At 38.2% G+C, this 16,630-nt stretch overlaps 1 protein-coding gene across 3 annotated transcripts in view; it reads left to right on the top strand.

The window, feature by feature from the left end:
• The window catches only part of LOC110447367 (WD repeat-containing protein on Y chromosome-like), a 59,823-nt gene that overhangs the window by 20,289 nt on the left and 22,904 nt on the right, over positions 1–16,630 (top strand). The window contains exon 1 of one of the 3 annotated variants that reach the window (XM_021493002.1): positions 3,518–3,852. The exons of the other annotated variants lie outside the window; for them this stretch is intronic. Coding sequence (XP_021348677.1) covers positions 3,827–3,852 — 26 coding nt within the window. The 5' untranslated portion in view covers positions 3,518–3,826. Of the gene's footprint in view, positions 1–3,517; positions 3,853–16,630 lie in introns of those variants that run through there. 3 annotated transcript variants of the gene reach the window in all.

Raw genomic sequence — 16,630 nt, 5'->3', positions numbered from 1 at the left:
TTAGAGATTGTTAGAACACTGATCTCTACAGGCCAGTAGACCCTGTTACATCCCCTGTTACAGATTGTTAGAATACTGATCACTACAGGCCAGTAGACCCTGTGACATCCCTTGTCACAGATTAGAATCCTGATCCCTACAGGCCAGTAGACCCTGTGACATCCCTTGTCACAGATTAGAATACTGATCCCTACAGGCCAGTAGACCCTGTGACATACCCTGTTACAGATTGTTAGAATACTGATCCCTATAGGCCAGTAGACCATGTGACATTCCCTGTTACAGATTGTTAGAATACTGATCCCTATAGGCCAGTAGACCATGTGACATTCCCTGTTACAGATTGTTAGAATCCTGATCCCTACAGGCCATTAGACCCTGTGACATTCCCTGTTACAGATTGTTAGAATACTGATCTCTACAGGCCAGTAGAACCTGTGACATCCCCTGTTACAGATTATTAGAATACTGATCCCTACAGGCCAGTAGACCCTGTGACATCCCCTGGTACAGATTGTTAGAATACTTATCCCTTCAGGCCAGTATACCCTGTGACATCCCCTGTTGCAGATTGTTAGAATACTGATCCCTACAGACCAGTAGACCCTGTGACATCTCCCCTGTCATAACTGGTCTCTACAGGCCAGTAGACCATGTGACATTCCCTGTTACAGATTGTTAGAGTACTGATCTCTACAGGCCAGTAGAACCTGTGAAATCCCCTGTTAGAGAATGTTAGAACACTGATCTCTAAAGGCCAGAAGACCCTGTGACATCCCCTTTTACAGATTGTTAAAATACAGATCTCTACAGGCCAGTAGACCCTGTGACATCCCCTGTTAGAGAATGTTAGAACACTGATCTCTACAGGCCAGTAGACCCTGTGACATCCCCTGTTACAGATTGTTAGAACACTGATCCCTACAGGCCAGTAGACCCTGTGAAATCCCCTGTTAGAGAATGTTAGAACACTGATCTCTACAGGCCAGTAGACCCTGTGACATCCACTGTTACAGATTGTTAAAATACAGATATCTACAGGCCAGTAGACCCTGTGACATCCCCTGTTACAGATTGTTAAAATACTGATCTCTACAGGCCAGTAGACCCTGTGACATCCCCTGTTACAAATAGTTAAAATACCGATCTCTACAGGCCAGTAGACTCTGTGACATCCCTTATTACAGATAGTTAAAATACTGATCTCTACAGACTTGTATTCAAAGTCATAGGGGTCAAATTTGTTTAAAATCTTTATACAAATTCTTAATAACCAAAAGGCCCAGGATGTTGATAATTGATCAGTAGCATGCTAGAATGAAGGGCTACGAAGTTGGTTCAAATGAATGCCCTTGAATTATTTTCAAGGTCACAGGGGTCAAATATATTAAAATCTGTAAACAACTTTTGAATAACCATAAGGCCTAGAATGTTGATATCTGGTCAGCAACATGCTTGGATAAAGGGCTATCAAGCTTTTTTAATTGAATGACCTTGACCCACTTTCAAGGTCACATTTGGTTAAATATGTATAAACATTTAAATGACCCAATTTCAATAAACAAAAGGATAGGATGGTGATATTTTGCAAGTTGCGTCCGGAGATGAAGGGCTATAAAATTTGACATCGTTAACAATCCCTGTTAACATAATGACCTTGTTCGACTTTCAAGGTCACAGGGGTGAAATGTTTTAAAATCTTTTAACATGTTCTTTTGAATGACTTTCAATCACAAATACTGATATTTTGCCTGTAGCTTTATTTTAGATCATTTCAAGGTTACAAGTGTGAGATTTATACCAGGTGAGCGATACAGGCTCATTGGGCCTCTTGTTTTAGGTCACCTGAGCCAGTCAACATGTTTCTACAACCTTTAAACCGATTCTCAATAGGGAAGATTCTTTTAGTGACAAGTGGGGATTCCAGGTTGCTTAAGTGGGGATTCATGGTTGTTCATATAAAGATTCAAGGTTGTTCAAATGGGGATTCAAGGTTGTTCAAATAGAAATATGCTGGAACAAAGGAGATTAAGGACAGCATTAGAGAAATCGTGGCAAACTTTTAAAATCTTCTCTTCCCATCTGTCTATGTAGATGTGCATGAAGAAAGGAATTTGTGATTCAACTATTTTTCAGGGAGCTATGTTCCTTGGAACTTTAACTACTTCTCCAGAACTTGTTTTTTTATCACTTGACACAATGAAAGTACATCATATGTAGATGTGCATAAAGAAAATGATTTATGATTGGGATATTAACTATACAAAGTTTAAATATGTAGATAAAATGAAGCTGGGGTATATCTTTGTGAGCTCGTTCACGGTTTCTTTTAATTTCAATATTTGTTTGTGAGTTATGCCCCTTATAATAAAGACTTGCCCTGACAGTTCTCTGGTAAACTGTAAGTGTTTAAAGCCAATATCAGGAAACTTTGTACATTTGGTTGGTACCTAAAGTAGTTGTGCAACTTTTTTAATTTGGTAGAGAAAAAGAAGGTAGTTTGTTACCCTGTAGCATTCAGTACTATTTCTTCTCATTTACATGCATTTCTGATGATGTAAAAATATCATTGGCAGCGTTGTCTCCTTGAAATATGCCTGCTTCACCTAAATGATATTTGAGATGGGTTTGACCTACAGTTAAACATAGTCTTCAGCTGAATAATCTGCAATCAGTTTACCAAAGTAAACATTAAAAAACCATGTATGTTAATCTGCTGCAATTCCTGTTAACCTGGCAAAATCCCTGTTAATCTGGTACAATCCCTGTTAACATGGCAAAATCCATTTTAATCTTGTACAATCCCTTTTAACATGGCAAAATCCCTGTTGATCTGGTACAATTCCTGTTAACCTAGGAAAATCCCTGTTAATCTGGTACAATCCCTGTTAACCTAGGAAAATCCACAAGAGCCATATATTATTGAGTTTTCATTTTTTGGATGGAAAGTCCTGTTAAAAATACAATATTTCCTTCATGACAATAGCAGCCATATTTCATGTAAAGACTGCTTGTCATTTTAGTAACAACATATGATTTATCATATGTAGTATTGATAACTGGAAATAAATTAAATGCCAGTTGATAAATTATTTGAGACAGTTTTGTAAAGCTGTATCCTGAGAATGAAAGTGAACACCTCCCAGGCAGTCTAATGTCAAAGGTGTCACAAGGGAAATGTAATTCTAGGCCTCTTTAGTGTTTGTTCTACTGAAGAGTTTATAATCTGTTTTGTTATACCTGGGGTCAGAGGTCGTGTGTTGCCAGGTGTCTCTCCATTTGTCAGTATTTGGTACTGGTACCCAGGTCTCCACAGGACACATACAGAGAAACCGGCTGTCTGGCACAACCATTTATTGTTTTCATTGATTTTCTCCGACACAAATAAATACCTTAATATATAACCATTATCTTCTGATAACTGTGAGCAAATAGACTAAATATATATACTTAACAAGTAAATACGGCACTGTTTTCTTACGTTTTTCTCACAGCATTAATTGAGATAGATGGGAAGGGTGGTAGTTTTGAGGTTTTGTCATTGATTTGTAACGGTGGTACAGGTGGAGGGACGCCTAGCATGCAACGCCTGCAGTGTGGGACAGACACCCCAACGCATGTAGTCCTGTCAGTTTACTCTGCGGATTAACCTCCGCTGCTATGATATTCTCTATTTTGTAGGTCAGGGGTTTTGTAAGTGGAATATTTAACAAACTTATTACCATATGTTATGGTACCTTTATGAACAGCTAATGTGGTGTTAACAGTGCCTTAGGTCCAGTACTTGTGGTAGGGTGGATACACCCCACACTGCTGCTGTAGCACCATGTCAGTAAAGATGGCTGAAGACAGGTAAGCTGCTCCAGTTTCACTTCCACATATTTCATTGCTTGTACAATATAAAGGTTAAGGCTGAAATCTTAAATTAATTTCTCAACAATTAATATTGAACAATATTGTAACACTAACAAAATATTAACAGATCACTAGTTAGTTATACGAGACACAATGTAAGGTGCTCGGGACCCCTTATGAAAGGGTAAGATATACGTTTGTAAAAGCTTAAATCATCTCCCTAACAAACGGTGTGGCTACTGATACATGTGTATTTTAGTCCAATTAACTTCACAGATTTCATTGATGTTAATTAAGTGATATTTTATCCATATTAGAGTAATCATCAGCTGGTACGGTGAACCTACAGGTAAAAGCTGTTTGTATAGGTAATGCTGACGGAAATGAAATCTAATCAATCACTCAATAGTGTACTTTAAATTGTCAGGAAGTAATTTTTTTTTTTTAAATAGACAACTTATAAAAATGTTCTAATTAAAAAATGAAAGTGATTTTGAATAAGCTTAAAACAGCAGGAATACTAAAAATAGTAATTGAGACATTCTAAAAGACTTGTTTCTCTACATATGTATTTTTATGGTGTTAAAATAAGCAATAAATGTTGATATAAATCTTAACCCAAAAAACAAATACACATTTACAATTGAAATATATCAAAACAAAAGTTTTTGAAAAATTTAGCTGTGAACTCCTAAAAGAATCCAAAACAGTCGAGCTTGACAACTGAAAAATCCAGCACTGACTGCAGCTTGACCGCTGAAAAAATCAGCACTGACCGCAGCTTGACCGCTGAAAAAGTCAGCAGACAAAGGGTTAATATGATTACTAAGGATTGAAAGTAACATATAACAAATTCAAACATCTCCATTACGCAAGTCAGCATGACCTTAGTTTATAGATGAGAGTCTGATTATAGTTAATCACCGGAATATGATTGATTAAATTAACACACAGATACTGCCCCTGTACTGCTATACACTCAGGAATAAAGCTCTACACTCTGTTTTAAGGACATTGAATCGATCTCCGATTTCTGTCTGGTAATTGATTACAACACAAGATAATCTTTCTGTCTGAGCCGTATCAGATTGCTTTATTAATTTATAGGGATCCTCTGGTAAAGAATACCCTGGCTCAAGGCTGAGTTGTAAGTCTGTAGGAGCCATAAGGTGGGGTTGTCCGTGTAGTGTCTATCTCATTATCAGTGTCTGGAGCAATGGTGAATAAAAGAAATTACGCTGATTACCGTAAAAGGACAGGTATTAATGTAAGATTGTTTGTGTTTATGTTGGGGATCGGTCAACATTAGTCTGGACAAGGGTCTGTTCAGGAGTGCACAACTCTCACAAGTACAATATGTACCAGTAATAGTTGTATTACAACTCAAATTAGTTCCCAAACCTATTGGACAGATTAATAACAGGAGGGTTGTTATTCCAAGCCTAATTTACTGGGACAATACACATGTATTCAGCCTCTGTTGGTAATGTATTTTGTATGATCTTAATTTGTAATGGAACGTTAATGTCATTTGTGGGGACATTATATGAATACCTGGTTTGTCAAGTTCCTCAGATTTAATGTGACTATAATGTTGTCAGGTACATAAAATGGTCAGGTGAGAATGCTTTTGTACTTGTGTAATGATATAGGATGTGTTTCTCCCCCACGTTACGTCACCTTTCACCGGTCAACTCTCTTATCTGGCTCTATTGTACCACATGATTAAGATATCTTAATAATTGTTGAAAAAAATATAAAAGGACAAATTTGATTAAAGGAAACACCCAGCCAATATTACGTCCTACAGGTATGCTGTGTACTTATACTACTATTAAAATTGCCCCACACTTGCAGCTACCTGCCAGGTAAGCCCAGTGACACCTCTAGAATAGCCCTACTGTCAGGTGTAATCCCTACAGAAGTAAAAGTGAAATCCAAGGATTCCTTAATCTAATGAAATTTGAGACGGGATATAGATATTTATGTAGTATCCCACCTGTAGATTGCTATTGATGTCAGCAGACAGATTGTGTTACCTGCTCTAACGAGTTGTCACCATACCTGTAATCTTCATATCAGATTGTCTATACTTGGGTTTGAATATTTACGTAAGCATTGAAGAAAAGACAAAGAAGTGGAAAATTAAAAGGATTTCCAATAGAAATTTTGAGATGAAATTTTGAGTAGAATTGCCAGATAAATGTGACCTCCTGGTTATTGTGACACTGTCTAGTACCAGTTGTAAACTAAGGTCAATCGTAAATGTTTCTCTGATTTAGAATAAATTGAACTAGATTGATTCTTTTGTCTCCTTTCACTAGTTCACGTCTCGTCAGGCCCCAGTTCCCAAAGTTCTTAACTGGGAGAACAAACTTAATACTCCATATCAGTAAAACTAGAGGGGAATGCAGTGACACAGCTCAGCTCAGGTGTCAAAACTGGAGGGGAATGAAGTGACACAGTTCAGCTCAGGTGTCAAAACTGAAGGGGAATAAAGTGACACAGTTCAGCTCAGGTGTCAAAACTTGAGGGGAATGCAGTGACACAGTTCAGCTCAGGTGTCAAAACTGGAGGGGAATGAAGTGACACAGTTTAGCTCATGTGTCAAAACTGGAGGGGAATTCGGTAACACAGTTCAGCTCAGGTGTCAAAACTGGAGGGTAATGAAGTGACACAGTTCAGCTCATGTGTCAAAACTAGAGGGGAATGAAGTGACACAGTTTAGCTCATGTGTCAAAACTGGAGGGGAATTCGGTAACACAGTTCAGCTCAGGTGTCAAAACTGGAGTGGAATGGGGAAGTGACACAGTTCAGCTCATGTGTCAAAACTAGAGGGGAATGAAGTGACACAGTTTAGCTCATGTGTCAAAACTGGAGGGGAATTCGGTAACACAGTTCAGCTCAGGTGTCAAAACTGGAGGGGAATGGGGAAGCGACACAGATCAGCTCAGGTGTCAAAACTGGAGGGGAATGGGGAAGAGACACAGTTCAGCTCAGGTGTCAAAACTGGAGGGGAATGGGGAAGCGACACAGATCAGCTCAGGTGTCAAAACTGGAGGGGAATGTAGTGACACAGTTCAGCTCATGTGTCAAAACTAGAGGGGAATGAAGTGACACAGCTTCGCTCATGTGTCAAAACTGGAGGGGAATTCGGTAACACAGTTCAGCTCAGGTGTCAAAACTGGAGGGGAATGTAGTGACACAGTTCAGCTCATGTGTCAAAACTAGAGGGGAATGAAGTGACACAGTTTAGCTCATGTGTCAAAACTGGAGGGGAATTCGGTAACACAGTTCAGCTCAGGTGTCAAAACTGGAGGGGAGTGGGGAAGTGACACAGTTCAGCTCAGGTGGCAAAACTGGAGGGGAATGGGGAAGTGACACAGTTCAGCTCAGGCGTCAAAACTGGAGGGGAATGGGGAAGCGACACAGATCAGCTCAGGTGTCAAAACTGGAGGGGAATGCAGTGACACAGTTCAGCTCATGTGTCAAAACTAGAGGGGAATGAAGTGACACAGCTTCGCTCATGTGTCAAAACTGGAGGGGAATTCGGTAACACAGTTCAGCTCAGGTGTCAAAACTGGAGGGGAATGGGGAAGGGACACAGTTCAGCTCATGGGTCAAAACTGGAGGGGAATGAAGTGACACAGGTCAGCTCAGGTGTCAAAACTGGAGGGGAATGGGGAAGAGACACAGTTCAGCTCAGGTGTCAAAACTGGAGGGGAATGAAGTGACACAGGTCAGCTCATGTGTCAAAACTGGAGGGGAATGGGGAAGTGACACAGTTCAGCTCAGGCGTCAAAACTGGAGGGGAATGGGGAAGCGACACAGATCAGCTCAGGTGTCAAAACTGGAGGGGAATGGGGAAGCGACACAGATCAGCTCAGGTGTCAAAACTGGAGGGGAATGCAGTGACACAGTTCAGCTCATGTGTCAAAACTAGAGGGGAATGAAGTGACACAGTTTAGCTCATGTGTCAAAACTGGAGGGGAATTCGGTAACACAGTTCAGCTCAGGTGTCAAAACTGGAGGGTAACGAAGTGACACAGTTCAGCTCAGGTGTCAAAACTGGAGGAGAATGAAGTGACACAGTTCAGCTCATGTGTCAAAACTAGAGGGGAATGAAGTGACACAGTTTAGCTCATGTGTCAAAACTGGAGGGGAATTCGGTAACACAGTTCAGCTCAGGTGTCAAAACTGGAGGGGAGTGGGGAAGTGACACAGTTCAGCTCAGGTGGCAAAACTGGAGGGGAATGGGGAAGTGACACAGTTCAGCTCAGCTGTCAAAACTAGAGGGGAATGGGGAAGTGACACAGTTCAGCTCAGCTGTCAAAACTAGAGGGGAATGGGGAAGTGACACAGTTCAGCTCATGTGGCAAAACTGGAGGGGAATGAAGTGACACAGTTCAGCTCAGGTGTCAGTTGGAGTCCCTGAATCAGTGACTAGGTTACTGATCATATAGAAATACACTGCACCAGGTATCTGTGCAAGTTAACTGGGTTCCTATGTTTGTTTTCATGGTTGACAGCTGTTGAAGGAGGGGGTTGAAGTTAGCTAAACTGGCTGCTTTGTTCACTGAGACCAGTGAGAAATGGTTCTATCATTAGTGAGGGTACTTTCAGCTTCTGTATATGATATACCTATAATTTCTCCCAGGACCCTTTCCCCTCCTAAGTTATGGAATACATTTTATTGCTTAAAATTTTGTAGATGATAGTGTAATGGTGAATTTTTTGACAATTTTCTATTTAAACAATGCGACACATTAATATATGTAGCGGAACTGGACTGGGTCGATAGTTGGCGACTAGATAGCTCAATTGATAGAGCATCCGTCGAGAGTTTGGAAAGTCCGGGTCGAACCCCAGTCTGGTCATGCATTTTTCCTCTCCTGTTACATATGATTGATTGACGTAGAACTATATATGACCTTGTAGATATCACCGATAGCACTACACATATACACCTGGCCGAGATTAACATCGTCAATACAGTTCACCTTTTGTTTCAAAGTTATGTCTGGGTTTCGTCAATTATTTTGGAGATTGTACTCAAATTACGCTTGGCAGTCTGATTTATCATTGTATATGCCCTGTGTCATTTATTAGTGACCAGGGTATTAACAATACCTCATGTTTTACGCTTGTATTTTTATGAATGATAGATATTGACCTATTATGTCTTTGTCAGTGGTACACAAAGCAGAAAATAATTATTAATAATTACATTTTTTTCCTTCGAGGCATGGTAGATTGAATTCATATCCTCGTCCATACAGTACGGGTTTTGTTGGGTCATATATGGGTTGGCCTGAAGTCAAAGGTTGGTTGTCAACTAATAAAATAGATTTACTCTTCCGAGACAACATGGTTCACGGTTATATACATGGAATATGGAGAGCTATGATACTTTGAGAGACTAGATTGGTATACAGTAGGACATACCCTGTCTGTTAGACCGTGGCTGATGAGTGAAGGTAGAACTTTTGTTAGACGTATTGGATGACGGCTCAGATGAGGTGTAGGACTAGGAATGATAGTACATATAATGGAAAAGTAGTTTTTAAGTGGTGGTAGAACTGTGGGATAGCGGTCACTATGTCTTCAATAATTGTAAGAACTAATGGCTGCTGATTTGTGTAATAGGACTTTTAAGATCCAAACAGCTGTACTTCAGTGGACAAAGGTGAAAGAGAAAGTGACCCTGTTTATATAATCATTCACACAGTAGCCTGGCATTAACAGTTCCTTTTAAATTGATTACCCCGGAGGGCCAAGTTTTCACCAGCCTGATAACACAAATCTCAACAACAGTATGTTCAACAAGCAACTTGAGAACTCTTCAATATTGACAGCTTTCAAACAGTGGACGAAATGATGATGTTTTGGTGTTTGACTACCTGTATATTGTAAACATTGGATGATTGACGTTGTAAAAAACAATGGCTAACTCTGTGACTGATCGAGGGCCAAAATCTGTGAAATTTGAGCTACCCATGTAAGTATGACGGTGGTAAAACATTGTAGATAGTGTCAAAGTCTATCTACTAGCTAGGGCCAAGAGGTCCCTTTAGGTCAGTTATAGACAGTGAGACAGAAATTAAGTCTGGGGTTGCCAATTCAATTCCTATTGGAAACAGTCATTTTCTTTAGTGTTATACCTTCCTTTTACAATCTTTTCCTTTGACAAACTTGTGTTTCAATTGTGGCATATTTTAATGTACATAAGATTACTGTTGCCTTCCAGCTTCCTGCAAGAAAGAATTTTTCTTTTAGCTTAATCGGTAGAGGGGTGGCTGGGAAGCTCTGGGGGTTGATGGTTCAATCCCTAGTGGAAGCATACCAAGGGGAAATGGTGGTGGTGGTGGGGGTATAACATGTGTATAATGACACAGTTTCAAAGTACAGTACTCTACATGTACTTCTATATCTGTAATCTGCTGTTTAATACACAGTTTTAATATCATACGAATAATTTATAGAACTAATTAAATGTAATTCCAAATTGGATAAATTGATGGAGGTTGTTGAGATGTTAATATGACGTTGCATATTATCTAGATCTTGAGTTATATGTTATCAAACTATACTTGCTTTTAGTAATATACTGGGATAGATCTATTGTGTTCCTTTAGGAGGTACTGCGTTTCGGAGTGTAGATGTGTTTCATTGTTGTTGTTGATTTGAAATTTCAGATACTGTGTCATTAATGAAACCAATTTGTCCCAGGCTGTCTATCAAAATTTGAATTTACAGGGCAGCAGGTTCAAATACAGAGAGAGGTAATTTTAATATCTGGTCCAAGTAAACATCACTTTACTGGTGTAATTGTGATGTTAACAATTACGCGTTGGAGTAGGGTGGTACATATCTAACAATAATCAAGGATTTTGTCGCAAACATGTTATTTTCCTTCAGTGCAGTATAAAGTTTTAATTTAAGTTTAAATTGCACATGCCGGATCAGCCTATTAGATATTTTTGTGCACAGCGTATAGTCGTCAGCGTGTTCTATGGTAACAAGCTCTGCCATTTAAACATGTGATGGGTTATAGGTACACTTTCCTTTCACTAAATCATCGCGATAAAGAGGGACGAACCTGTTTGTACGAACCTTTTAAATCCTAGATACAATTCCTGTAACCAACACTACATAACATAAACAGTAACCACCATACCAGAGTGATATCACACAGCATTGCTGTGAACTTTCTCCTCCAATTTTCTACGTTACATATGTATACGTGTATAAACCTGTGTGTATGATGTACATGTAAATTCACTATTGTGTAACATTTCCCTAACATGTGTTACATACTCATTTTAGATTGTAAAAAGAAATATCCAAGTTGTTCGACTGCAAACATGGGAATGTAGCATTCACATGGTTGGTTAGTGTGTGCGACAATTGTTTCCCTGCCATAGTTTCCTTGTATGTATGTTCATGCAAGTTGACCATTCAACTTCATTTGCTTTGAAGGTGTGTTACACACTCAAACCAGGTCACAGTGACCTATATTTTTCACTCCACTGAACATCAAACATTTACCAGGCCATAGTTTCCCTATGTTTAAATTCAGGCTAGCCAAACTTAATGTGATGATACATTGTACATCTATATGTGTGAAGGTTTACGCCCAACCATGGGTAGTTTTTGATCAACTGAAAATAAATGAAATTGGTGTGGAACCTGCATGAATTTCCTGTTTTCACACGATTGCATCTAAACAGAAATTTGCTTTTTGCACCATAACTAGGTCAAGGTGACATGGAATTTCCACTGTGTTGAGTTGGAGAAAGGTATCCAGACCATAATATCACAGCTTTTAATGATTCACAGAGATTCACCAAACTCGATGTGTAGTTACCAAAGAGGTCAAGGTATTTGCTGAACCGTAAATATGATTTGATGACCTATATTTTATGTACCATTTAACACCAAGGAGATTCAACTTTCATAATTTTTACACAATTTAACTACAACCATAATTAGGTCATTATCTGTTCCCACTATTTTTTATCCAATAACTGACATGCATCACTAGAATTTGTCAGTGTACTCTGTGGCTTTTCATCTCCGATTGCAGGACATACATTCTCAATGGTGAATGCTGAAATGTTTTCATGTTTATCATACAAAGCAGGAGTGGGTTGTCTTTTAGCAATATCTAGTTTTACCTGGTGGTCCTTTCTATAAAAGTACAAATATATGAGTATTTGTTGTCATCAGCGCAATATTTTGTCTTATTCTCAGCACAACTGTTGGTTATCGATAATGTTTAATAGTGTATGCAGGTTTCTTTACATAATGGGGAAAAAAAATCTTGTAAAAACGAAATGACTAATACATACTACAATACCCCATATGTTGAACAGTTGAGCAGGCTAAGACATCTAGACACTATAATTTGTTCAAACCAAATATGTTTGGAATAACTGTCAAGTCCTTGACTATATCCATACTCAATTCTTATTTTTTTCATTAAACATAATGTTTTACAGTTCTATGTTCATATGTAAAGAGTTATATCAAAGAACAAACACTTAAGTATTCATAATTAGTTACATACAGTGTATTATATAATTAATTGGATTCTCAACATGTGATGTAACTTTGATTGTTGAAGTTTTTCCACAAAGCAGTGACCATGATAGCAGAATTACCTAAGTGCAATGAATTCAGTAGACTATTTTTGGGGACAGATAATTGATTTGTATAGAACCAGTTTAGGAAAATTAATTCGAGAATGATCTTGGTAAAAATGATCTTTCTACAGGTACAATGTAGGTTATTAAACAAATTATAATACATTTAAAATGATTCCTTATGAGAATGTATACACATATGTATCATAATTCCTCTGAAATCCTGTACAATCACTTTCAATGCCTCATGTCATGTAGCCAGAGGATTTGGGGGGAGGGTCCCTGCCAGCTTTGACATGGTGGAGCTTGGTGTGGGTCATTCAGTCACACAAAGTAAGCACTAGAATTGGTTTTATATCCTGTAAAAGTACCATACAGGACCGCAATTACAGTACACTCAGTCACAATTTAACACCACATCTTCTCAACGTGTGTACAGCTCCACAAATATTTGAAGGTCAAATGATCTCAAGTCTACATGTCAAGTGAACAATTGTGGTGTTTGGCTACTCAGATTGGCTAATCACAGGTTCCAGTGTTGGCGTATACCTATGTTAGGTAGCCATACAGCCCTGGTAAACACAGGCACAATACTCCACAAAACTCCCCTCCACACTCTCAATAGATGAAATTGGACTTGTGTATTTATAGTATTGTATTTCAATAAAACTTTGATTTCTGTCTTTAGAAAAGAATAATGGGCCAAACTTCCATTATATATTATACAATGGTCTAGTTGTCCGCCATCCTTAACACTAGGCCAATTAGGCATGTCATCAATAAATTCCAAAGAATTATTTCTTGTATTTCAAATTTGAATTAAAATGCCCCTGTAGGTATAATATTAGTTTTACATTGTCTGTTTGTACTGTAAGTAGACTCTTATAGTTTCAGATGGATTTCTTCCAACCCTCAGTGAATTAAATCATAGAAAAGTGTGCAATGTTTGGTAGGACAGGTACATTTCCATATAGTTATTGGCATTTTTGTACATGATATAACTAAAAATTATACGAGAACATGTGGATGTAAGCCAGTCCTATAGTGTCAGTTTGATTTCTCGCAAATTTGTACAATGCTCTTTCATCCTGCAAAGATTCATCTATTGATGTCAGCTGTTTCTGTCAGTTAATACTTTTTTGATGCAACTATGACTTCTTTTTACGTTTGACAGCTACATACAGGACCTTGTGGTCGTCACTTCAATGTACATGTATAACCCTATACCTTTAGGTGGAGCTCTTACGATAAAGTATTTAATATCATACAAAGTAATACATATTCTTGGTTGTTTGCACTTCTAGCTTTTATTACATGTGTTGCCCTTCTGTCAGTTAACGCTATGGAGACTGTTTAAAAGTTTGAGGGTGCTACTACAGGCGTAGCTCTACATTTGCAAATGGATTTTGTTGTTCTGAAGGCTGATTTCAGACAAATGTAGTACTTAACCTTGCCTTGTGGCTTTACACAGTATGTAGTTCAGTACCATTAGTGGATACAGGATTATTTTATCCTATTGGCCCAGAGCAGGAATCCCGATGTGGCTACCACAGCCCCTGATGGTATAGGACATTTACAACTTATGTCCATTCATATCTTCACATGAACGTAGACGAAAGAATCTTAAATCTGATTAAAGTAAGATTCACATAATAGCCTCTGATTCACACATACGATCAGTTTTCTACCCTAGGATAGCAAGCCTATTTTGACCTTTGTGGAAATGATCCAGTTGTCTTAATGTCTTTTACAAAACTGTACTGTGTATTTTCTGTATGTTGGGGCATTGGCATTTCCACACCATTTTGGTTTTGTTTTCTTCATTTTGATATTCTTTTAGCGACTCTTGTCCTAGGATGTTGTTTGAAGTAATTTTGCAGCCACATATGATTGATATCTCCTGGCTCTTGTTTTCTGTTGCCTGTTTGTTAAGATTGAAACCATAATAAAATCTGGATATAAATATAAGTTTCGCAGCATTCAAAGTCCACATAAGATAAGGTTTGTGTTAGCATAGGCGAAGTTAGAAGTGACAGAGTTCGTGTGAACTGTTTTTGTGTGTGTTATGTTAACCACAGCTATCCAGAGATGATGACATCACTCTAAGGTTCTGACATAGAAACAACTTGTCTGTACGTAGAATTTTAAAACTTTCATTAGAAAAGTCAACACGGCCCGAATGTGACCGTAAGTGGTAATATAGGCGTGTTTGACTTATACAATCACTCTAGCTGGGCCCTCTTTATTTGACTTAAACCACAACCCTCCCCTTTATTAGTAGTTCAAGGGAGAGGATATTCTGTTCACTCTTATATAATGGTGAATTTAAAGGGAATGGGGAAAACCTTATGTGGGAGGTGTGTTTACCAGAGACATTCTGAAAATCTTTGAAATTGAATCGTCTCACAAATGATCAAGGCAAACAAAAGATTACAAATAGAATGAAAATTCAATGTATTGAGAATAATTTTTCAGCAATGATTTATATTTATATATTGTTGACCGATATTGTGTTAAACTTGTATGACTGTTGCCCTCATTTATATTTGATATCTGCAGCCCTTATAGAAATATGAAATTTCTTTTCTGTTTGTGGTCAAGTGGCTGCAACTACATGTACCTGCAAGAAATATTTGCTGCAAACAGTAGCTGCAACTAGCATACTTGCCAACCCTCCCTATTTAGGAGACAGACTCCCGATTTTGGACCCTTACATTTATAGTGTTTTCAACCAGTGAATTTGCTTAACTGTTCCTTAATTCTAAGATCTAATGATTTCACCTAAAAGAAGAACTAAAATTATGTCAGTTTAAAGGGTTGTTTTGTCTCTAGGGGGTATATACACACATTTAATTTATGTTGTAATTTTGAGCATGCAGAATCTCCTCCATGCAAACTTCAAAAAGTTAATGAGCTAGGTGAAAATCCCCAAAGATTGTAACAATCCCCAACGCTTTCTAAGATCTGTAACATTCCCCAAGGATTTATAACTTGGTACCTAAAGGTTCCTAAGATCTGTAACATTCCCCAAGGATTTATAACTTTGTGCAATCCCTAAAGGTTCCTAAGATCTGTAACATTCCCCAAGGATTTATAACTTGGTACCTAAAGGTTCCTAAGATCTGTAACATTCCCCAAGGATTTATAACTTGGTACCTAAAGGTTCCTAAGATCTGTAACATTCCCCAAGGATTTATAACTTGGTACCTAAAGGTTCCTAAGATCTGTAACATTCCCCAAGGATTTATAACTTGGTACCTAAAGGTTCCTAAGATCTGTAACATTCCCCAAGGATTTATAACTTGGTACCTAAAGGTTCCTAAGATCTGTAACATTCCCCAAGGATTTATAACTTGGTACCTAAAGGTTCCTAAGATCTGTAACATTCCCCAAGGATTTATAACTTGGTACCTAAAGGTTCCTAGATCTGTAACATTCCCTAAGGATTTATAACTTGGTACCTAAAGGTTCCTAAGATCTGTAACATTCCCCAAGGATTTATAACTTGGTACCTAAAGGTTCCTAAGATCTGTAACATTCCCCAAGGATTTATAACTTGGTACCTAAAGGTTCCTAAGATCTGTAACATTCCCCAAGGATTAATAACTTGGTACCTAAAGGTTCCTAAGATCTGTAACATTCCCCAAGGATTTATAACTTGGTACCTAAAGGTTCCTAAGATCTGGAACATTCGCCAAGGGTTTATAACTTGGTACCTAAAGGTTCCTAAGATCTGTAACATTCCCCAAGGGTTTATAACTTGGTACCTAAAGGTTCCTAAGATCTGGAACATTCGCCAAGGGTTTATAACTTGGTACCTAAAGGTTCCTAAGATCTGTAACATTCCTCAAGGATTTATAACTTGGTACCTAAAGGTTCCTAAAATCTGTAACATTCCCCAAGGATTTATAACTTGGTACCTAAAGGTTACTAAATTCTGTAACATTCCCCAAGGATTTATAACTTGGTACCTAAAGGTTCCCAAGATCTGTAACATTCTCCAAGGATTTATAACTTGGTACCTAAAGGTTCCTAAGATCTGTAACATTCCCCAAGGATATATAACTTGGTAGTAATCCCTAAAGGTTCCTAAGATCTGTAACAATCTCCCAGGATTTAAAACTTTGTAA

The sequence above is a fragment of the Mizuhopecten yessoensis genome, unplaced genomic scaffold (assembly GCF_002113885.1).
Source record: "Mizuhopecten yessoensis strain PY_sf001 unplaced genomic scaffold, ASM211388v2 scaffold3339, whole genome shotgun sequence".
NCBI classification, from domain to species: domain Eukaryota; kingdom Metazoa; phylum Mollusca; class Bivalvia; order Pectinida; family Pectinidae; genus Mizuhopecten; species Mizuhopecten yessoensis.
The sequence above is the reverse complement of the archived record's forward strand: the minus strand, read 5'-3'. Positions and strand labels throughout refer to the sequence as shown.